At 27.8% G+C, this 25,404-nt stretch overlaps 2 protein-coding genes across 5 annotated transcripts; both read left to right on the forward strand.

Annotated features, from left to right (window-relative positions):
* The first annotated feature begins 964 nt into the window (after nt 1–964).
* Uba4 (Ubiquitin-like activating enzyme 4) lies at nt 965–2,915 on the forward strand. Its single transcript, XM_088202590.1, has 8 exons — nt 965–1,116; nt 1,188–1,383; nt 1,449–1,569; nt 1,630–1,864; nt 1,925–2,135; nt 2,205–2,311; nt 2,371–2,614; nt 2,688–2,915. The coding sequence occupies exons 1-8, from the start codon at nt 1,021–1,023 to the stop codon at nt 2,858–2,860; spliced, it is 1,383 nt and encodes a 460-aa protein (XP_088058716.1). The 5' UTR covers nt 965–1,020; the 3' UTR covers nt 2,861–2,915.
* Nucleotides 2,916–10,878: 7,963 nt separating this feature from the next.
* LOC148238400 (putative fatty acyl-CoA reductase CG5065) lies at nt 10,879–25,230 on the forward strand. Of its 4 annotated transcripts, none has more exons than XM_088202551.1 (10): nt 10,879–11,119; nt 20,765–21,047; nt 21,613–21,861; nt 22,573–22,725; nt 22,799–22,901; nt 22,975–23,034; nt 23,674–23,806; nt 23,879–24,118; nt 24,210–24,470; nt 24,582–25,230. In XM_088202551.1, the coding sequence occupies exons 2-10, from the start codon at nt 20,784–20,786 to the stop codon at nt 24,655–24,657; spliced, it is 1,539 nt and encodes a 512-aa protein (XP_088058677.1). In that variant the 5' UTR covers nt 10,879–11,119; nt 20,765–20,783; the 3' UTR covers nt 24,658–25,230. The 4 variants fall into 4 exon arrangements, with proteins under 4 accessions (XP_088058677.1, XP_088058668.1, XP_088058685.1 ...); XM_088202542.1 differs by lacking the exon at nt 10,879–11,119 and adding an exon at nt 18,784–18,894; XM_088202559.1 differs by lacking the exon at nt 10,879–11,119 and adding an exon at nt 18,796–19,019.
* Nucleotides 25,231–25,404: the final 174 nt, after the last annotated feature.

Genomic DNA, 25,404 nt, shown 5'->3' on the forward strand with positions numbered 1-25,404 from the left:
TATATGAAGCAATAAGTTGAATCCAAATTAGACTTGAAGAAAATATTATCCTAATAAGTAGAAAAAACATTCAGAGTACTAGTATTTCGGAAAAGCAAAAGAAAATGTTTTCTGTAGAAGTAACAGATTGCTATGAAATTTGCTTGGCATTATAAGAAACTAGAGTGAACCTTTGAACAAATATTAAATTCTTAATTGGATTTTTTGGAAAAACCACTACACAACAAGAGAAGTTTAAAATACGGCTAAGTATCTATCTGATTTAAGAATATAAATAAATGAAAATTACCACTTTAACCAGTATTCTGTTCTTAAACAATATATTACTAAACATATATAAGATGCCAAAAACAACATATGATAAATGGAGCAATTTTTTTTTATTGTGGAGGTGGAAGAATTTATTCAATAATCTATTTTATATGGTTATATTTAATTGCATTGAGCATTTTATAATACGCATTTTGTACACACGAATATAAGTTTTATTACTTTGCACTAAAATTTGATAGTGTGCACTTTGTACACACAAACATAAATTTTAATACTTTAGCATATAGCACCACAAATTTGATATTTTATAGTATGCACTTTATAGATTTAAACTTGAATTTAATATTTTGCACTTTGAAACAGATATTTTTGACATAGTATTTACATATTTATCTGTTAGCTAACGTTTTTTGTTTTTCAAAAATTATCAGATATATTTAATAACAAAATATATACCGGTAGTAAAACATCTGCGTAAGTAATAAAGTATTAATTAATAATGCAAAGTTATAATTTTTAGTGCAAAGAATTATTGTTTACAAGGTATTTATTTTTAGCTGAAACTATGTATTTAAAATGACATAATTTGTTTTAATTTCAATATATCAGTGAAACTGATTGAAAATAGTGAAATATGAGCCTTTTTTATATAACTTATGATTTTATGGGCAAATATTTTGCTGCTAAGACCAAGAGAGTTGTTTTGCTGTCAAAGCTCACGTGCCGTCAAAAATTTGTTTCTTTAAAATGAATATCTCTTCTATCGAAAAAGAAATTCAGGCTCTTAGGCAAATGCTGCAATTAAAAGAAGAACAACTTCTACGGCTCAAGGAAGCAAAAAATGTAAACTAAATACTTAACTATCTAATTGAAATAAATTTTAAATAAACCTTACAATAATATATTGCCAACAGAAATGCAAAGAAAACGTCAAAGATGTACCAGAAATACCTAAATGGGCCGCTGAACGATACAGTAGACAGGCGTTACTCTCCGAGTTGGGTCAACCTAAAGAAATATTGAGTAAATTAATAAAGAGCTCAGTTCTTATAGTCGGAGCAGGAGGCTTAGGATGTCCCGTTGCAATTTATTTAACTGGAGCTGGAATTGGTTAGTAAATCATATAACTGTTGCTTCAATTTCTAAAATATAAATACAAAATAAATATATATTAGGACACATTGGCATTGTTGATTATGATGACGTTGAATTGACTAATATACATAGGCAACCTTTACATTCTGAGTTAACGCTCGGTATGAGCAAAGTCGAATCAGCTGCAATGACACTTAAACGGTACCTAATTCAAAATATATTATTAAATTATAATTCAATTCAATTAAATATAATTTTTAGGTTAAACTCGAACGTATTAATAACAACATATAATAAACAATTAGATTCATTGAACGCGATGAATATTATTAATGAATATGACGTAGTTGTCGATGCAACTGATAATGCAGTCACACGATATTTGATAAACGACGCTTGCGTATTAGCTGGAAAGCCTTTGGTTTCTGCAGCAGCTTTACAGCTCTCAGGCCAATTTACGGTGTATAATTATTCGGCGAAGAATACTGAAGGCTCTGTTAGTTGTAATAATTTTATTTAAAATATAATTAATTGCTAATTTACTTATTTATTTTAGATAGTTAAAGGACCATGCTATCGTTGCTTATTTCCAAAACCTCCGCCACCGGAAACGATGGGATCTTGCTCTCAGAACGGAGTACTCGGCCCAGTACCGGGAATAATGGGTTGTTTACAAGCAGTGGAAGTAATTCATGTTATAATGGGTAAATCGACTATAGCTGGATATCTTTTAATGTACGATGGATCCGATTGTACTTTTACAAGAGGTATATTTAATTCATAAATGTGTTTAGTTATATTATATATTAATGTATTATAATCGTTTTTCTGTTTAGTTAAATTACGTGGAAGAGATATAAAGTGCGATGTTTGCTCGGAGAATCCGACTATAACGAAACTAATTGATTACGAACAATTTTGCAATGCACAGGCTTCGGATAAAGTAATTATATTTATTATAATAACAATCGTTCAAAATCTTATTTATAATATCACTTGCAGGATTTAAAATTGAATGTTTTATTGTCCGATGAAAGGATTTCACCTAAAGACTTTAAAAAAAATGTTCAAAATAAATTATCGACAATTAATTCGCAAAGAATTTGCGGTCCGGTTGCATTTATTGATGTAAGATCAGAAGGTGAATTTGATCTTTGCAACATCAATAATTCAGTAAATGTACCGATAACTAAAATTGACTATTCTGATCTAGCACAAACCATTTTGAATGAAAAAATTAACGAAGGTTATAATGTCAACTATTTTTGTAAAATATTTATATAGTATAACTTTATTTTATTGCTATTTTATAATTACAGTTTATTTTGTATGTCGAAGAGGAAATGACTCACAAATTGCTTGTAAATCTTTGATGGATATATGGAACGATAAGTTTGCAAGCCAAGAAAATTTTAAACCTATGTTTAAAGACATAGAAGGTGGTTTGCACGAATGGGCGAAAACAGTGGACACAAACTTTCCTATATATTAAGTTTATATATATTTTTGTTGTAATTTTTATAGAATATGAATAAACTTTTTAATATTATGTTGTATAACTCAATAAAAATTGTATAAAAACCTAATTTACCTACCTATATATGAGTAACGTATATCAAAATAATAATATTAAATATAAAGATGACGGCAGAAAATATATATGAATATTTTTCGGTTTTAAAAGCTTATAAAAACTAAATATGAAAGCTCTTGTACCATTTATTGAACATATATATTTTTAGTAGCTGAGCGCAAAAGGAATGACAGCTAATGTTTGTACCAACTATGAGACTGCTATATAATACAATGGATTAATATGAATTTCTCCAGAATAGCAGTAAGTACTTTTATATATAAATTGGAATAATTATTATCTACAGCACTACAGATCTATTTTAGATAAAAGTGCGAAGTGGGACAATTTAATTGAGTTTTAATGGTTCGTTCTTTTGAAATTGCAAGCTGAAAGCTGTAACTTTTACTATTGAACCGTTTACTTCAAACTTGATTCAAATGTGTACATATTTCATACAGTCAGTAGATACAAAATAATCAATCTTTTCTGCCTTAGTTTAATATTTTTAAATAAAAAAGTTGAAAAATATCTTCTCGGTGAATTGCTTTACAAATTTATAAATATAAATTCTATGAATTATGATTATTGTATATTTATGTAAAATTTGTGCAATAATGATGTGTATGTATCCTTGCTATAGTACTGCATTAAATTGTCTAAAAGTCGTATCGATGATCGGGTTGAACTCTTGTGGCATCTTTAGCTGGACCTAGCCAAAGTAAAACGGTTGTTTTCTCGGTTTTCCAAGGGTCATCTTAGTCTGTAAAGTGCGAGTCTGGCTGAACTCTCATTTATTCCAAATCTGAAGTGAAGTGGTGTAAGTTAGTGATTCTGTTTGGCAGTATTATGGCTTATATACCCTTATGAAAATTGGGTAGGTCCAACATCCTAGGGACATCATTAAGAGAGAGGGTAGTGAGTGCATTATCCACCTTTCCTCTAGAATTTGCCCAGACAAATGCATGTCATTTAATCAAATACTACAAATCTTAATGAAATGGAAATATTAAAAAAAACGACCACTGACTGGCCAACTATTGCTCCCACCCTTGAAAAATCTGAAATGACGTCTATGATAATAAACCTGAAATTCTCGGGCTATCCCTTCAAGAAAATCTAAAAAAATATTTTTTAAAATGTCATTTCAGTGAAATCATATCTGAATACATTTTCACAAAAAAAAAATATATATATATATATATACACATATATATATATATATATATATATATATATATATATATATATATATATATATATATATATATATATATATATATTGTATATACACATGTATAGATTTTTAAGAATATAACAGCATTCACTAATTGGAAACTGTATTATTATCAGAAATTGGGTGCATGTCTCACGATCCACGCATTTATTTATACAGTTTTCACTTTTCCGGTAGAATTGATCAGGGTTTTAAATAAAAAATAAACGAACCAGAACGATGGCACAAAATAATAATTTTATTTATTCATATATAGTTTTCACAGAAAAAAAGGCACGGTGTCATATTGTGTCACTGTAACTTTATGACTCTTTAATGTCAAGTCCTTAAATCTATTTTTTTCTTGATCTAATGCAATAAATTAATAAATACTTTAGTAGTACTTTGTTATAAGTACTAAAGAGCAAGCTTTAAATTTAAATGATTTTCATCATAATCTTTAGCTTATGTTAAATTAAAGAAATATCAACAATTTGAAGAAATACTTTTTAATATATTCATGGATGGTTATTCAAAAATAAGATTGAATAGTACTCGTATTCCATCCATATAATAGTATCCATAATATATATTTTAAACTTGATGTTTCTAACATTTAAGAATCGGTAGCATTATTTAACAATCAGAAAAGGTATGAATGTTCAAGTAAACTATGCAAGTAATTACACACAGCGTACAATGACCTCGAACTCTCTTATTGATTTAATACAATTAAGGATGGAACGCAACGTCTTTATAGCCTTAATGCTTATTATTTTATATACTGATGAAATTTATAATCTACTTTAAATATAATACACAAAAGAGTGCGATGTAACACGTTACTACTCATTTCATACCATACACAAAAATTATAAAACGCAAACAATTGAACAACATTTTTTTTAACTTAAAATTTATTCGCGCCAAGTTGAAATTAATTTATTTTTTATCATAGATGGCCATAATAAAAATAAACTTTGACAAAAAGATTGACCATAAAGCAGTGGAAATAAGCTATAAAAGGGCTTGCAATAACTCACTTATTTACAACTTACAATCAATAGGTAGCACTATACACAAGCTAACTATGTATATGATACTCGGTCAGGATAATTTTGTACCAATAAAACACTGGAATTTGCAACGTTATAGATATTTTTCATTGGCATACACAACTGATCTAACGTGCTGACTACATCACAATCTGAAGCGAAAGCTATTGCTCCATTGGCTAGAATAGGCTAGTTATATATTTATAGAATATTAACAAATATTCCAGTTTCATTACAAATCATCCCTATTAGTAAGGTGACCAGATTTTGAAAATATTAATGGATACTAGAAATAAAAAGGCCATTAGGAAAATTTTTCTTATAGGATAATAAATTGCTGTGGGAGCTAAAAAAGATAATCACGGAAATTTTTGTTGAAGGAGGACAAATTACTATTAAACAAGGTATCGTATGATACTAGGAACAATGATCTCCTCTCATTTTCTTGATCGTCTTATATTTATTTTTACTTGTGTGCCATAAGCATCTTATTTACATACATATGTATTATATATACTATTATATAATATATGTAAAGCTACATACAATGCATCTTTATATATTTTGTATATCTTTATATATCTGTGAGTATGATTTAAAGTTTAAAAAATAACTAATTCTTTGTATTTTATTTAAAACTTATGTATGCACAGACTTATTTATACGTTTAAAATATATATATTTTTATTAACTATTTATATATTTTTGTAATAAACATGTCGCAGAAAGCACACGTTTACTTTCCATAGAAATTACAATTTATTAGAAGCAATGGTAGTTATAATTTGCATTATGTAACTCTTCGACAATCGTTACATCAAGATGTTTAAAAGTAAATAATGAATCATTGTCTGGATATCTATTATACATAAGAAGCAACATTTGCATATATTTGATAAGGGAAAGTTGTAGCTGAATGAAACAAGAGTCAATGTTTTCGTGTAAAAAAATTGGCTCTTGTTTAATTTATCCAACGAACAAATCCTTGGCAGAGATCTAATAATTGAATCATGCTTGTCATTTATTATTGCATTAATAATTTTTTGATGACCAACAAATGTTCAAAAAAGACGAAGTGAAATGTTTGCTAATCGTCATTCCTTGAGTGAGCCATAAAAACTTGTTATTAGAAAATATCTGATTTATATCGAGATTTACACAATCCCTATTGTAGAGTAACTAAACCAGAAAAATGTTAGAACGATCTTCTCACGTGATTTACACATATGATTTGAATAAAAACAAAAAGGTGTTTGATCTGAAGTTCGGCTGAAATCGAGGATGTGAAGCAAGAAACCAGAGCGGAGCGATGGACCACATTCCTTTGCCCATAACGAAATGTGATCGTTTAAAATCGAGAAAATCTCTTGTATACATAGCACTATCTATATTTTACACGTGCATTATAAGAGCAGTGCACGCGACGCCGTTGCAAAAAGCACCAAGTGAAAGTTGTGCAACAGCCGACCGGTATCGGAAGTTGGAAAACGAAAATTTGCACTTGCAGTGAAACCTGTTATTACGGTAATAGGGTATTGCGTGTACAAACGCAATGGCGATCTGTGCCATTTTGAACACCGAACTATACGACTTCCGGAATATAGGGATTATCCGTTCTCGGAGCTGACCATTCTAAAAGACTGCTCAATATATTCTGAAAGTCTGCATCTTCCTATCACTTTCGTGCCTCAAAAAAATCCATTCGTTTTAACTTAACAATAGCAAATACCAGTGGCGGAACTACAAGGCGTATGACATCACAACTACAACAACAATAGTTTTAAAAATAATTATATTCTCCGTACTCACAGCTTATCTAAACATGTACTGAAGGTTATTTAAATGAATATAGCATCAAAGTTCAGCAGCAAATCAAATATTTCACTGAAACTGCGAAATCAAACCTTGTGTCGACCAAGTAGCCATAGAGCCAGTTTCTTGATATAAATATGTTTTTGTTTATTTTATCACTTCCAAAATTCACAAATTTTCATTGTTGCGGGATTTATGCAACCAAAGACGTATGCACCTGATCAATAGTTAGAAAGCCTGACAATATATTTAACAGTGTTTTAAATTCATGTTGATTTACGCATTATTAAAGATAGCCTTGTCTGCGTCTCATAAGTCACAAAGTCCTCTCCAAAGATGAGGTTGAATTTAGCAGCTAGATTAGATTTGACGTGAAGGGAAAAGCAGCTGCATTCTCAGCTTTCTAAACGTCATATTGGTAGTTACTCAACGTAGCTTCGGTTAGTGCGAGTGAACTATTGTGTGTCCCAAGACAGAAGCGAAATAATATAAATGTCAAGTTCTAAATAAAAGCTCCTGATGAAAATGTCATGATTATTATTCGCGCAGGTGCTTCATTCATTCCTAATCTATTTTGGTTGTAAACAGACTATGTTTTATTACCTTTTACTAATCTTTGCGTTGGTGATTATTCAAACAGCTGGAGATTTGGCAACGCTGTCACTAGACATTTGGAATTCAGGTACCTGTTAAGCACATTTCACCGACTTTGTAAGCACTTGTATGGACAATGCTAATGCTATATGCATTATTTTGTGCTTACAATCCACCCAAAAAATTTACACTACACAGTCAAATGAACTTGGGTAACTAAAAGTCAATGCGCTCTGAAATTTAAATTTTGTATTGTAGAATCTATATTATTCTTAAATAACATCTACAGTAGTTGTAAATAAAGTACTAAGATGAGAGTGACGTTCATATTATAAATATATAATTACCTGGTGCAAGTTGTACCGATTGCCCATTGAAAGTGAGTATTGAAAAATAATAAGCAGCGAAAAAACCTAATTAAGACAAAAATATCATTATAATTGCTACAGCATCCGTTGAAAAAAAATGGTCTTTTAAGTATATCGTGTGTCATTATTGCTATAAAAAAAAAACAAGCAAAAGCTTAATAATTCTCATTTATTTTTTAGTATGTAGTATAAATGTCATGTTCTTTTTTTACTTTTTTCTAACTACGCCACTGTCATTGCCGTGATTATTTATTTATGTACATATGTATAGATATTATAGTATTAAGCACTGCGTAAATTTTATAGCAAAACAAATAAAAACTTTTAATTAATAAATACATTATCCTTGAATAGCTAAACAATTTTCAATTACAATTGTTAAAAAAATAAACATTATCTATAATTTAATCAGTTTTTGTAAATTTTAATGTAAAATACATAATGTTGAGTGCACAAAAACCTAACTTCTCAAGAGACAAACATTGTTTGACAGAATAAACATAAAATTGCCTTTTAATTGTTTTTTATGTTTTCATTCAATTAGTGATATATTCAGAGCAATCATATATTGCAAATCTTCGAATTATTATATTATCACACATAAACATTCAATAAATATAACACTGAATAAAAACACATTTTATTTTTATTTAAATAATAAATAAATATAAACACACAGATCCTTGTATACTATACAAAGGTAATTTTGAATTATTGACTAATTATTTTGGTAATATATATCTAGTTCTGTATTTATAATATAATAACATAATATCTGATCTCATAAAAATACAAAAATATCGTTTTCACGCAACAGCAATATTCAAACTGCTCATAAATATTTAAGCTTTGATTTTGTAAATAAAAGTATAGATGTTAAATATATTTTATTCTTAGGTTTTAATTACAGAAAAAATTGATACATCATTTAAATACGTAATATATTTATTTTCATTTATTATTTAACGAAAAAGTACACTAACAAATTTTTTTAAATAATAAATACTGAAACAAATGCAGTTTCAAAAATAAAGTGATTAACGAAAATAGTGTTATTTTAATCTTCGCTAGTAATTAACTCTTATTCTTTTAAATAGTATAAAGCAAAACGTCATAAACTTCTTTTGCGCTGCTCAGCTATTTTATTTTGCAAAATGACAGTTCATGAAAAAAATTATAGTCATAATCAATTGCCTATCAGCTATATCTTGCAAATATAATAAATTATACGTTTATTTTTTGTTGAAAGAGCATACGTGCGTTTGCCTCTATTTTCGTTGCTCATGCAATGAAACTTTAAAGTTTGGTATGACTTCGCATCCAGTAATACGTAGATAGAATCTAGTTAGAATTTTATTAAATTATATTTACATATGTTGCAACAAACTATTTTGGCCGAGTTCGTTATTCTCCGAGCGGTGGTGGAGAAGCTGGCGGAGGGATAATGTCGGTGGAAGATCCTCAGAGGCTTTGTAGATGGCGTGGCAGCGGGTGTATAGCGGAAGTTGATCTCTGCTACGGTTCTTGTGTGGTAAAGTCCCAGGAGCCCGCGGGCGGCGGGACGTCTGCTGGTCTCTTCGAGTCTCTGCCGGAGTCTGCCAGGTGACTGACTGTGATTATCCTCTTCTCATCGGAGTCCAGGCTTAAGTATCTGGATACTTAAGCCTGGACTCTTTTTTCTCCAAGAATTTTCTTAATGATGTTGCATTTTTTTACTTATTAGCTTAACCGCAATTTTGCAACAATATGGCGGATCATACTGAACTAACGAACGTAGCTTAAATTTTTAGAAGATCTATTCTAGAGCAAGTTTAATGTATAATACAATAAATATAATTAAAAGTACTATTATCGTGTCCTTAAAGTATGTTATTTATCATATTAATGACAAAAAAAATATTATTTTTTTATTTATTTCAATTTTTATTTTTATTATAAAACATTTTTAATAACTTTACCTTTTCTCCAAAATATTTTAACGAAGTAACGTTTTTTTTACTTTTTATTAGTTGCTATTTTGAAACAAAATGGCGAATCATGATGACTAACGAGCTGCTTTATTTCTAGAATAACTTTTATGTTGTATAATCAAAATACGGGTATCGTGTCCTTACACTTTATTATATCACACAGCAATGGCAAAATATGAATATTTTTTTCTATTTATATTATTACACGTTTATAATCCCTTTATTTTTTTCTCTAAGATTTTGTAACGAAATAACAATTTTTGTATTAGCTGCCATTTTGAAACAAATTAGCTAATTATACTAACAAACTTATTTTTTTTTTTATAAGTTTGTATGATTTTGATCTACGGTAGTTATAGTAGAAAAAAAACTTATTTTTTTATTTTATTTTCCTTTTGATTTTAACATGATTCTAGCCTCAATGTTAATTTCCCTACAATTACGGAGTAATAAAGTTTTTGAATAGCAGCTATTTTAAAATAAGATGACGGATCAGACTGACAAAATATTTACAAGATATATTTTTGAAATAAATATTGTCATATATTAAAAACTACAGTAGTTATCGTGTCCCCAAATTTCAAATTGTATATATAAATAAATATTTGTTTCAATTTATATAAATTTATTTACATTTATTAGCACAACTTTTTTGTGCATTATGCAGCCAATTTCTTTTACATCATGAATAAAATATCCTCAATTTTTATAATGCGTGAATAATTGTATCTAGATATTTTTGTAAAAAAAATTTGCCTGCTTTTAATATTGAAAGATACATTAATCAATATTACTCTTATGAAAGGAGAAATTTAATTACCCTTTTAGTACCATCATGCAAAATTCACGGTCGAATTTTCCTCGTAAATTTCGCACTCAATATGTGCAGTTTTATATAAATGTATATATTTTTTATTGCAGTCTCTCTTCGAAGAGATGTTACGCGTCGATCGCACGATGACGTCGAACTCGCAGTTAGTGGCGGTCGGTTAAATAACACAGTTGATGCAAGTCAGATTTAACCGATTGCATATGAGAGAAGAAAGCGAACCGGCAGGCAACTTTTGTGCAAGTGAATGCATTTTGACGCATTCGGTTGCAGTGTGCAGTGCTCCGTTTGCAGAGGCGCAGGGGTTTTCTTCTCATACTGCGCGCTGAAAAACGTGAGTATCGATTAAATATTTGCTGCGTTTGTGGTGGAAAGTGGTGCATTCTTTATTTGTTGCATAAGTTTTAAACTGTATTTAACAACATTTAAAAAAATAATTGCCTTCAAACCAGGGGTTAAGACCGGATGTTTTTGCGGATACTTTTTTTATGGTGTATAGTTAAACTTCGTTAAAAGACAATTTGTGATATGGTTAAATTATCTTATGTTTGACATTGGATTTTCTTTAAACAAAAGTTTGTATTAAAAATGATTTCCGCAGTGACAACTTATGGTACCTTTCAGTAAATTGACGCAAAAGACAGAGTTAAGTTTTTTATTCTAGACGAGGCCATAAAATGTTAACATGCTTATATTATTTAATTTTAACATTGAAATTTGGTCTGTGCCGCCGTCTAATTAACATTAAACCAAAGTTTACAAAAAATATAATTTAAGTAATGTATAAATAAACACATTAAACTTAACAATAAATTGAATACATTGACAAATTTATTTATTAAACTAATAAGGATTTTCATGATTTATGTTACAAATATTGTATCATAATCTCATTATATATCTTATAAACGAAAACTAAATTATTCAAAGAGCGATAATATGACTGCACAAATCGATATATGTACTATAAAATGTAAATCTATAATTGAGAATAAAAAAAGGGATTCTAACCCAGGTATCTTAGGTGTTAGTAAACAATTTACACCACTGATTTATTGTGCAGGTTTTCTAACTTAAACAATTCGTAGCAGAAACAAATTTAATGGCTAATATAGCTTAATAATATATTTTTTGGGTAAAAACAAAGATACCGCCACAGATCAACACTAATAAAAAATAGTGTAGGGACGTTGATGTCCTATCATTTCTCTGGTGGTTTTCTTTTCATAAATAAATAAATAACTGATTGCAATAATTTGATCAACAAATTCTATTATATACTTTGATTTTGCAAAAAAATATACGAAAATTACAATTACAGTTCTGCTTCGATAAAAAAAAATGTAAAATTTCTCATAACGCAACCCATTAAATACATACAAAAATTCTGTAATACTGATGCCATTGGAATAATATTGCTTGAGTTATATTTATTAAATCTAATATTTTTAATCTAACATTTAAAATTATATTTCTACAAATATATGATACTGCAATTTATATATTTATATAATTTTTTTCTTGTTTTAGTATCATTACATATTGCAATTTCTAAAATCTACTGTGAAATAAATTATTTTTCTTAGAAAAGATTTTTTCTGATCTCGTTATGTTTATCGTTTTAAATTATACAATACAATTTTATCAGTCTAACTTTAAGAATATCATTTTCACTGTAAAATAAGATTTTTACCACAAAAACTATATATATATATGAATTACTACATTGATTTTAATTTCACAAATTGACATTTTGATTTTTATGTATTATTGATTTTATCTGTAAAAAATATACGTTATTAAATATTAATAAAAATTTGGTTTAAAAATTTTTTCACAAATTAATTATACAATTTAAACCAATAAAAAACTAAGATTTTAAATCGATACACATATTAAATTTTTTTTATGAAAATCACTACAAAAAATTAAATGCTGATTTATTAAATCTACTTCTGTAGTTATATTTTTTGATAACATTTGATTTTTTATTTTATCCAATTTATACATTGCTCAATATTTCCTAAAAATGTAACTTGTATATATTACTCAATAATATAATTAACAAATGTAATTGTACACTAAATTTAATATTTTTTTGGGGGAGACAAATTTACTGCTCTATAACAAATTTTAATAACCATCCTATATATTAAAACATAAACAGCAGGATTCTTGCGGCCAATACCTAAAGAAGTTAACTGATTTTTTTAAATATTTTGACTGAAGTTTTGAATTTTTTTCTATAAATAAATATTAATTTAATATACATGATAATGCTCGATTAAAAAAACTATATTTCCTAGCATATAAATTTAATTTGGTTAAAGCTGATTTTGTGTCTAAATTATAATTATTAAATATAAAGTGTTTTTTTATAATAAAATGCTTATCGTTTTGTGCTATTGTAGTGATCTTTATAACCTATTACTTCGTAGTTATTTTTCTTATATGCTATATACTTATATATATTGTAAATTTTAACTTAAGATAATTTAACCTTTATGCCAAAAATAAGCATAACAAAAAATGAGCAATATACATTATTGCGTTAACAAAAAATATACAGAAAATAATACTTTTTCTACTTCAAAAATCCATATTTTTAAAAATATAATTAAAAACTTAGTTTTAAACGAATTAAATGTGTAATGTATATTATGGCTTAAGTTACAAAAATTAGTTTTCTTTACGCATTTTTTTTTCAAGAATAAAATCGACAATATATTCATCTTGTACTTTCACATATTAATATCATTTTACCTCTGTGATAAAGTTGTTCTTATTTATATGTTTAACCTTTTGCATAACATTTAGCATAGTACCTCGTATATAATCGTTCATAATTATAATTACGTAACCAGAGAGACTAAACAACGATGTATCTTGTCCGAGTTAGAAAAAGTTACTTCCTTGACACGACATTGCGTTTCAGAAATCGGTGATACTTGGCGTTTTTTCATTATTGTGTAATTTACAAAGAATTATGCTTTAGGTTGAGTAAAAAAGGCGACGACGTCATTGCGAAAAAAAAATATTTAAAATGACGATAAACATGCGTACGCAAAATTCTGCACAATCGAACAATACAATCTTCACAATTTATTAAAATAAACATATTACCGACGCTAGTATTTTCTCGATATAATATAGTACTTAATCTATACAAATATTATAATACTTGATTTAATAAGATAGCAAATACGCTTAGAAATGTTTTAGAATGCATTACAAAATATTATATTATTATAGATAAATTTTATATAAATGAAAATGGCTAATTAATAGTACTATTATGTAAACATTAATAATTTCTGATTTTTTCATTCTCACAATATTGAATTATTAAACAAAAAACTTGACAAAAACTTTTACAAAAAGTAATATCGTGTACTTTTAAAATTTTATATTCGCAAGCCTTATAAAAAACCTATAAAACTTTGGAAGCATATTTTTAACTGACTTCTTTTTTTTATTTTCAATTTTATTTGCATAATTCAAAAATATTAATTTGCGCATAAATATACAAAACCATTGACTTTAGACTTGCACAATATTTTTAAGACGTAGAATTTTTTAATTTAAATATGAACGATGCTTTTCCTAAAAATAAACATTCTGTCTACCTGTATTTAATACATGTTCTAGTTATTGTATAATAATAGATATATAGTATAACAAAAAATACGGAAAGTAATCGAAAAAATCATTTAGGTGCAAATATTTTTTTCTAATATCAGTTTCCCAGTATTATTGCATTTAAGTCCATAAATATGGCCTTAAATGTTTTTATACTATACAAAAAAAATATTATTGATGAAAATATAATTTATTTAAATTGTAGTAATTTAATTTATAAAATCAGATAATATATTATTATAAAGAACACTTGTATACCAAAATGTACTATGTACTTTTTATAATAATTAAAAATACTTTAAATTTTTTTTTTATTTTTTAATCAAGAATTTTGGAACTACGCGATTTGAGCTTCTCAAAACCGTACTTCACGTATAAAATGCCAATTTCTTTTATGGCTAAAACGGACGATCAGTTGTCTCTGTTGTGTCCAGGAGCTGAATAAAAATACTCCGCAAAAGTATCAAAGAAAAGAGAATTTTCATATTCTCTAAAGTAATATCGGTTTCATGAGATCATAATTTTCTTAGTTTGGACTCTTTATAATTTTGTATCGAACATTTTCTAAATTTTCAGTCGATATGTATTTTCTAATTATACGGTAGAATCATAAATTGGTATATCGTTTGTCAGTAAATAATAAAGAAACAATTTAGTATACACGAAGGCTATTTAATAAGCATTTTGAATCACATTTATGACCAAATTTGTTCCTTAATATATAGTAAGAAAAGTACTTGCGTGTTCTATAAGTCTTTGTTTAGTTCATCAATAATTTATAGGCACAGGGTCTCACTATAATAATATGTTTTATAATTAATTAATCTTGCCCTTGTAGTGTAACCAAATTTGGGCGCCTAGGTGGTGTACACTGTGTAAATATAAAAATGTGTAATGAGTTATAACTTGAATCATTTTAAATACATTACAGAGATGATAATGTATATTCAGTGTACACCACAGGAAGACAAATCATAAATCAAAATTAAATAAAATTAAAATTATTTTAATTATGAAGGTAGATATTACTCTGTGATTATGAAGTTCTATTGTTAAATGTGTTTGTCAGTTATTTAATAATATATATCTAGATGCTTCTGAAAGCATAGAAAAATCTTTAGCATTGTGTGTACATATGTATGGTATGTGTACATGTTTTGTTTTTTCATTATTTTATGTAAAGACTAAATTTGTAATAAATAAATAAAATATGTTATAAATTAGAGTCACTTTGTGCAATTCTTTGTGCAATTTAATATAAGAGCTTACGAAAAGTTACATATTTCAATTTATTGTGGAGATACGTAAAATTAATATTTCATATTAGTATCCCATATTTTACTTCACCCCTTTACATAAATATAACCACCTATCTTATATACTCGGAATAAGGGTATGTCCCCATTAATAATAAAACAGTTCACCGATCAATATGTCCGCTTCGACTAATTTCTTTCATTAGTACACACATGTCGACCGATGGACACGTAAACTACTCCTTCGATGAAAGTAAATGGTAATTTGTCTCCATTTATCTCACAATTAAATAATAAGTAGTCTATATAGAATATATTATAAACCAAATAATTTATTAATGATCTTAATAAATATTAAATTAAAATATGTTGCAACAAAAAAAATTTTACAAACCTTATTTATTATTTACGTGTGTATTAATATTTTTTTAATAAAAAATATCCGTGGTTATTATTTAATGTAATCAATAAAAATAATAGGTACACTATTGTCGCATTTCCCATACTTTTCATGCAGACGTATGTATTTCCAGCACGCTATGGATTATTTATTTACAAGCGAAAGTTTTGTCCGATTCACAGATGTTTTGCTTAATTGGATTTATAAGAAGGTAGTGGAAGTATTTTTTTTGTTTAAGAAAACTTGATTATATATTCGACTATAATTTTTAATTATTAAAAATGAGCTGTATTATCATGTTACATGCTTTTAGTCATTAAAATCAGTATAGTAGATTTTTACCACAATTTTTTTTTATATTATATTTATTATATTTTTATTATAAAATATACTTTGAAGAAATTTGTGTATATAAAGTTACAGGCGTGAATCTTTAAATTTTAGTAATAGCTATAAATACATAGAGCACAAAACTGAATCTTGAAGTATTGAATTATTAGCTCTTTATCACAACCTCATCTCATTAATAATAAAAAAAAATATTTATATTTTTACGTGATATTTTGATAGTAAACTAATTTCAAATTTGATTTTAATCATCCTGTTTTTATGGTAGAAAAAATTATTGTAGCATACAAGGGTTATATTAAAGTAAAATAACTCATTTAATAATATTTCTTAGACAGTAATAAATTAAAAACTAGAAAATTTCGTTTTGCAAAATTAGGTTGATTTCCATACAAAAAAATGTGTTGATCTTTAAAGCGAGATTTATTTTTTATAAAAATTTGATGCTGGTTTGATCAAAACTACGGTAGTTATCGTGTCCTCAAAAACCGTTATATCCATTATGAATTCAATTTTTTTAATTATTTTATTTTATTTTTTTAATAGACGAAGTGAATCTTAAATTTTGCTAGAAGCTGGCATTTTGAAACAAGATGGCGCATTAGCCTTGCTAACAAAAATAATTCAATTATTAACAAGGGCTATTTTTGAAACTAGTTTCATGTTGCTATGATTAAAACTACGGCAGTTACAGTGTCTTCAAAAGCCGTTATATCCAATTTAAATTCCATTTTATATATTTTATTATTATTTCTATTCTAAATTATTTTGTTCTCTACTTTTTTCTCTAGAATTATTTGTGACGTAGTAAAGATTTTTTAATTTTGTTAATAACCGCCATTTTTAAATAAATATGGCGGATATATACTATAACTGTGACAAATATAATATTTTTACACAAAAATTACCCAAAAAAGTTTAAGGAAAATATTTTCATTTTATTTTAATTTTAAATATAAAACCTTTTTACTATTTACATAATTTGAATATTTTTCATTGTGAATTATTTGATTGTATAAATAGCCGCCATTTTGTTTCAAAATAGTGAATCAAGCTGTTAAATAAACATAGCTCTATTCTATTAGGTTTATTTTTAATAAAAGTTTTATGGCCATAATCTGACGTCGTCAATTCTCCAGAGGTCATGGTGACTCTGGTCCCTGATGTATAGACTGGCCAAAGTCAAGGGCGAAGCCCTGGTGTCGGCCCCGAAAGCGAGTGCACATTCTGTGGTGCACGATTACGTCCTTCCTTGGCGATGACAAACTTTCTGCTTGTCCGTGACGCAAATCCGTTCTTTGGCAAGATAAGAGAAGTGTTTTTTTTTAAGAACCAATCAGAATTAGACCATATACTATTTTTTTATCTAGCTTCGAGTAGTGATTTTACTTTTGATAATCATCACAATAATATTTTCCAATAGCTTATAGTAATAAATATAAAACCTATTTTGTTAATAGCTGTTATAATTCACATTAATAAAATCTTCTTTTTTCTATTTATCTATTCTTTTTTTTATTTTATTAAATAATAAAAAAAATGCATGTGTATAAATAATGTGATAATAACAGTTATTACAAAAATAGTTTAAGTACAATTATCTCCTTTTATAATGTGCATACTTAAAATCTATATAAAACATTATAAATAATGTTTAAGAAAAGATTTTTTTATTGAATTTCTCCATTCATTTTGTTATTTTTAATATTTATTATAGAATTGATATTGATAAAAAAATATAATACTTAACTTTTTCCTTACAGTGCATGTAAATCGACACGCTTGGGTGATGTATACTTAATCTACATTTCAAAAATGTGTAAAAGTTTAAATTAGAAAAACACGAATCGCAACAATTATTATTATTTTAGTCCTGAAACGACTCAAATAATATTTATAAATGCAGCATTAAAAAAATTAAAATATTTAATATGTATTTATAAGAAAAACATAAGCAAAATATCTGAATTACAACACTAATATTTTTAACTGAATTAGTAAATTAATACTCGATATTTTAGACGGATTAATTTTTGTTACTTCTTAAAAGTATATAGCGGTGAAATTTTAAAAATATAAACATTTTATTGTATAGAGATGTTTTCATAATAAGATTACACGTACACTCGGTTTACATCACAGTAAAGGCATAAAATGATGTTACACATAGTTGCGCAGCAATTTTTTTTTTGCCTTATAAACTATAATTTTACATAAAAAAACTTTTATATATTTTTATTAAGTATCAAATCTTATTTGACCGAATAGCGAAAAAAAATTAATTATTTTATTAAAATCTGATATTGTGGAGCCCATTTGAGAAGTGCGATTTTTTTATATTTTCGCGACAGTATATCGCGGCACACCAGTGTGCCGCAGCACATCGGTTGAAAAGCACTGTCTTAGATATTTTAGTTTATTTTTTGATAGAAATAAGCAAAAAATTACATTCAAAGTTAAAATGAAGTGAGTTAGTTATATTATTTATTATATAGAGATACATAAGTTTTGTATTTACTTGAATATATGTGACTTTTGAACCGAATTGATAAAAAAGTATTATTCCTAACTATTTTTAAAGACTAATTCAGGTAAGTTTCTTGTATATTTGATCAAATTTTAGTCAGTTGTAGAACTTTTCTTACCTTATTAATAACAAAATCTTTGTATTGGATTTAAATGTATTATACATATGTATATCTAACTTCGTTCAGTCTCTCTAATTTTTTAAGCAATTAAAGAAAATAGGATAATAGTATATTTTTTGCTACAAAATCGTTTGATCAAAAAAATATGTTAAAGAAGGGGTAATTTTTAAATCAACCTTTAAATCTAAATATTATAACCTTCATCATTAAATGTCCAATTTATGTAAGTTTTCGATTGACTTTTTCACGCGTTAATAGCTATATAAGAAGGTGTTCTTTGTACGGAATTAATTATTTAACGTCATCGATTCACCGAACATTGTCAGGAGCCATTTTTACTCCGACTACGCGACAGTTGTGACGCATTTGTGTCAGTGCTCGCGTTTTACTAACTTCGGAAAAAATGCAAATCCCGATTAATAATATGTTCTAAATAAATAATAAATTATAACATTGAATTTTTAAGACAATTCTATGTTACAAATATAAATATATGTGTAAAATAATCCAATAATACAAAGTTATAATATTATATTTAACAAAAAATGACTAATTTAGTCAACGACGAATCGACTACTAGCAGGTTTGCTTTTTTACTTTTTTTTAATAATAATATGACATCAATCACGGTCGTCCAAATTTCAACATCAACACGGGATGTGTTTTTTATTATTATAAAAACTTTTAAAAAAATTATTGCGTATATAATTATAATTCAGCTGAGCTCTGAAATGAACTGAAATTATTTTATTGAAAATAAAATACTTTTAGCAAAACCCTTCATAAAACCATCCGAAAAACGATTAATATATAGTCTTGTAAAAAATATTATATAGACTTGCAAAAAATATTTCAGCTCAAATGCAACTATTATACATACTATAAAAGTTTAGCAGGTTTAATATAAAACATATAAAACTAAAACATTTAAATCTAAAATACTAGCATATTTAATGTAGGCCGTAATTGAAAGCTTTTATAATAAAAACTGAATATAAGACAATCTGTTCTGTTTTAAATTAATTTGTATTGTTTTACTTAAAATGTAATCAAAAATAAATGTGGCGTTGGTATTATCATACACAATAGATATTGATTTTATTAGTGTATTAGATCTCTTAGAAATAGCCAGAAAAAATATGTAGATTTTGCAATATTTAGAATGTCAGGGCCGAGAGTAAGGATTTCAATTTGCGGAGATATGCGACGCATTCTTTTGTACTTTACACCGACCATTTAGACTTGTTTAAATTAATATGGTTTTTAACCGTTTAAATAATGTTTGCTTAGACACGCAATATTTTGTAATATTTACCGCCGGCTAAAAAAATCGTTCTTAGAAAGCGCAAATATAGCAATTGTTTTTATGAGCTTTTAACAAGTCTTAAAAGACCATTATAATTTTATTAACTAGAAACAAGTTTAGTGTGAAGTTATTTGCTCTTCGTTTATTTTTCGAATAGGCACGGCGAATGATCCTAGTCTTCCTAAAACTATTCATATTTATGCTTAAGATCACTATAATTGTACCCTACTATTGAGATTTAAGTTCTAATTGTGATAAACTATATCTAAAATTATTATAAAGTTTTAAAGTTAAATATATTATACTTTTAATTATGTAGTGTCGGTTTTATTTTATTTTATCTTAATTTAATATCTAAAATAGATTAATTTTTTGTCCACAGTCACATCTCGTCTTCAAAGATGGACGCTATAGATAGCCTCGAAGATATTTCGAACAACAACAACATTGGAACGCCGATGGATTTCAAAAAGACCGAAGGTGGAGTTCTATCCTTCTACAATGGCGCCTCTGTGTTCCTCACCGGCTCCACTGGTTTTGTCGGAAAAGCCCTGCTGGAAAAATTGCTAAGAACTTGCGAAAACTTGGATACAGTCTTCATTCTGATGAGACCCAAGCGCGATGTGGGCGTGGAGCATCGATTCAAGGAGCTCATGCGAAACATGGTAAGCTTCCTTTTAAGCAACAACTGATCTAAACATTTTAAAGTTTTTTAAGCTAACTAACATTCCTTTTTCTTTATACCTTATTTTTTTTTAATACGATATAGTAAATGTTAAAAATATATTATACATATTTTGGTTCAATGTGTTACAACCATGTAAACACAATCAATAACTATTAATTAAGTTGTGAGACACCGACATATATTTTATAAATCACAAATTATTATTAACCTTCACAATCAATAGAAGTGACTTATGATTTTATTTTGATTTTTCATCAAGATTTTCATCCGATTTATTAGTAAAATTTAGGAAAACCCTATTTGTGATATTTCATTGACACGATAGAAATTTAAAATCACTTTGGTTCATATAGGATTTAAATCTATGTCTTATAGACATTAGTCACTGACATATACCACTAGTTTATCATGCTGATTTTACAATTTTTTATCAGTTTTGGTTTCAGTGTCCTCTTAGTTCTGACCCCTGTAACAATGCATTTGTTGCAATTTCTTAACTGGTACTGTAATCATGTATTGTTTATTGTTTTTTTTCTATATAGATATTCGACACGATCAGAAATAAGCGTCCAGAACAGCTGGAAAAGGTTAAACCAGTGGCAGGGGACGTGGTTCTGCCCCGTTTAGGACTGAGCCAACAAGATGAAGATATCATGATCCAGAAAGTCAGCATTGTCATCCATTCGGCGGCTACTGTTCGTTTTGTGGAACCCCTATCAGACGCTCTTTTGCTTAACACTCAAGGCACTAGAAACGTTCTGGAGATATGCTCCAAGTTTAGAAATCTAAAGGTATGTTATTCGTCCAGGTTCGATCAGTAGATGAACTCAATTGATGGTACACCATATGTATTAGGACGCATGCCGCGCGAAGATCGATCTGAGTTAAACAGTTTTATTTATTCCAGTTACAGAAAAAAAAATTGTGCGTTGTTCAAACAATTAGTCTTGGAATTTTATTTTTATAAAATAAAATCCCTAGACTAATTGTCTGAACAATGCACAAAATTTAAGAGTCCTAATAATAAACTTATTAGGACTCTTAAATTAAGCGTTGAGCGTCGCGAAACGCAGATTCTCTTCTCCGGCATACAAAGTATTCAATCAATAATTATTCGTAAATACAAATCACAAATGACTTTCTTTTCGAAATAAATAATTATTTGTATACACACAACATCCCTCGATTTACGCGGTAGTTACGTTTATAAAATATCGCGTAAATCGAGGCATAAAACGAAATTTTTAATTAAATGGTCAAAAAATATTTAACGTTTTTATTAAATTATGAAGTAAACACACTGCATGGGCAGTGAGAGTGGTTCCAGATGTAGCTTAAATGCCTATGCGTTTGTACGTTACCAAATATATTTGATTTAGAGTATTTAAAAAAAATGTTTTTTTTTAAATACTCTAAATCAAGTAGAATGGGTACCGCATAAATCGAGGTATAAATGTATTTGTTCTTATAAGCCTTGTATTTTTAAATATTTGTTATTTCAGAGTATCGTGCACGTTTCTACTGCATACAGTAACGCCAACAGATACGAAGTAAAGGAAAAGGTATATCCATCAGCCAGCGATGCAGACACTTTGCTCCAATGTGCCAACGCACTCCCCAAAGAAAGCATAGATATGATAGCATCCAGTCTCACGGTAGGATTTTGCTAGCTTTACTAAAAAGTAAGTAGAATAAATGCTTGATTTTTTTACAAATATACATTTTCAGGATGGTCATCCCAACACTTACACTCTCACAAAATCGTTTGCTGAAAACATAATCCAACGTCATTTTGGAAAATTACCGATAGCCATCGTCAGGCCGTCGATTGGTATTATCATCTTAAAGTCTCAATTATAGATGTATATAATAATTTGTTTAATGTATTCATGTTTTATGTTTAGTCACAGCAGCTTATAATGAACCACATCCTGGATGGGTAGATAACATATTTGGTGTCACAGGTACAGCTGATTTATATGAGTGGCTAGGACTATGACTATCTATATTTTTTGTTATATCTATCATCTACATTGAATAAACTTATTATTGACTCAAAATATATATCTTTATCGACTTGTATAAATAACTTTACAGAACCAATATTTAATTTGTTATTCGGAAAAAAACATATCACATAAATAATCCATTTCTTATGCTATATGCAATATCTACTTGATTCTTGCTGCCAATATTGAGATGAGTTTTTTTCGGAATACAATTTAAATACCAATGTACATCAATTTAGCATTACAATGATATTTACAATAAAATATCTTAGTTTTTTTAAGCTTTCAATAAAAAATATTAGTAATTCAATTTTCAATACTTTCAATGTTTTATTAGCGAGTTTTTTTATGTAATTTAAATAGCACTGTGCATATCTTTTTCCTTTCTGCCTCAAGGTTTTTCCCTATTAAATTTCGTTTAAAGATATAAAACTTTATTTTTTGTTCAAAGATATATATCAGTTGTATCACGTTTATTTTACTCAATTGCCAAGATAATGGACTTATATAAATAATAGACTACTTTGATTCTGAGCCACTTATATCAAATTGAAATATTTTTGATCATTTTTATTTAAAACTTTTTCTCACCAGGTATTGCAATGGAAATATATAGAGGAACTCTTCGCACGGGTTACGTTGACCAGAACCGTATTGTCGATTTAATACCAGTAGATTTCGTCGTAAATATGTGCATAGCTGCAGCTTGGCATCATACCACATTAGAGTGAGTAATGTAAAAATCTGTACATGGTATATTCAACTTTTTTTAATCTTCTAAATTACCCTTTTAATACAGAACCAACGACGTCACGGTGTACAACTGTACATCAAGTCAGATTAACCCTTTGCTGTGGGACGATTTCATCGACATGGTAATCACGGTGGGTCGACAACACCCCAGCAAACACTGCATGCTTTATCCAAACTTTAGGTTTGTGCATAGCCGACTAATGAACACGTTTTGGGAAATGCTCACACATATATTGCCCAGCTACATATTTGACATGATGCTAAGAGCTCAAGGAAAAAAACCCATGTATGTGTAACCTAATTATTACTTAAAATACCGTTCTAAAAGTATTGAATCTATTACTATTTGCTTCTCATGTTTCAAATGCGATTTATAGAATGCTGAAGATATCTAGAAGGTTCAAGATGGCAATGGTCACCGGTGAGTTCTTCGCCTGCCACGAATGGAATTTCCAAAACGACAACTTTAAAAGCATGTTGAACGCTCTGAAAGAGACTGGCGAAAATGTCTACTTCCCTGCAGATCTATCGGCTATCGATTGGAAAAAATACGTTCTAAGCTACATAATGGGTGTTAGAAAGTTTGTCATGAAAGACTCGATGGACAGTATGCCTGTAGCAAAAAAGAATCTTCAAAGGTACTATACACATTTATTTAATGCTAGTTATCTAATATTATACAATTTATTTCATGGTAGTTATCTATTTATATTCATAAACTGAAAATAACTTATCTATTTTTATTTCAGACTACACATATTTCACAAATTTCTTCATTGTGCGACTGGATATTATTTTTTCAACTTACTCTTTGGAAACAGATAAGGAGGTTTATCTGTGAAGAGCGTAATTTAATAATAAAATAATATTGATGTATTTCTATCATATTACGATTGCTTATTTAACAAATATTCAACCACAAATGGCCAATCGCAGCAATAATCTCCTATTTAATTTTATACGTAATTGCAATTTTGTCGACATTACACACTTTATGTACATATATAATATTTTCAAGCGTATTATTGTATCTATGAAATTAACAGCTTTTTTGTGAATCGATGTTGGTCAAAGGCTAAACAGCTCTTTTCGGTTGTATTACAAGCTTTGTAAACATACAAAAGATTTAATTCATTATTTATACATATATATTCCATAATAAAACACCCATATTATATTTATCGTAAAATGCAGTACATGTGTCTACACTTGTGTAAGTGCAAATGTAAATACATGTATATTTTGCCAAGGTGCCAACAAAACTCATTCAATTACTCTAGGTGTTTGTTATCTGTTCATATTAATCAAACGAGTTTTGTCCACATTTTTATTTTTTAATAATGATGATTATAATCAATAATATTATTGTATTCAATAAAGTTATGTTAAAATGAAAAGTATTCTGTCTATAGTTTTACTCATACAACGCAACCAATACTAATCAGGAGAAGGTGTAAGTGATAGCTAAAGCGTTCTCTTCGGCATATGTGCTTACGAAAAACTAAATTAATTCACAGACACTAATCAAAAGTATATTGTGTGATTTAAAAACCTGAGTGCTGGATAGATTCG

The sequence above is a fragment of the Plectrocnemia conspersa genome, unplaced genomic scaffold, assembly GCF_051122295.1.
Source record: "Plectrocnemia conspersa isolate PC_06_02 unplaced genomic scaffold, ASM5112229v1 ptg000001l, whole genome shotgun sequence".
NCBI lineage: Eukaryota > Metazoa > Arthropoda > Insecta > Trichoptera > Polycentropodidae > Plectrocnemia > Plectrocnemia conspersa.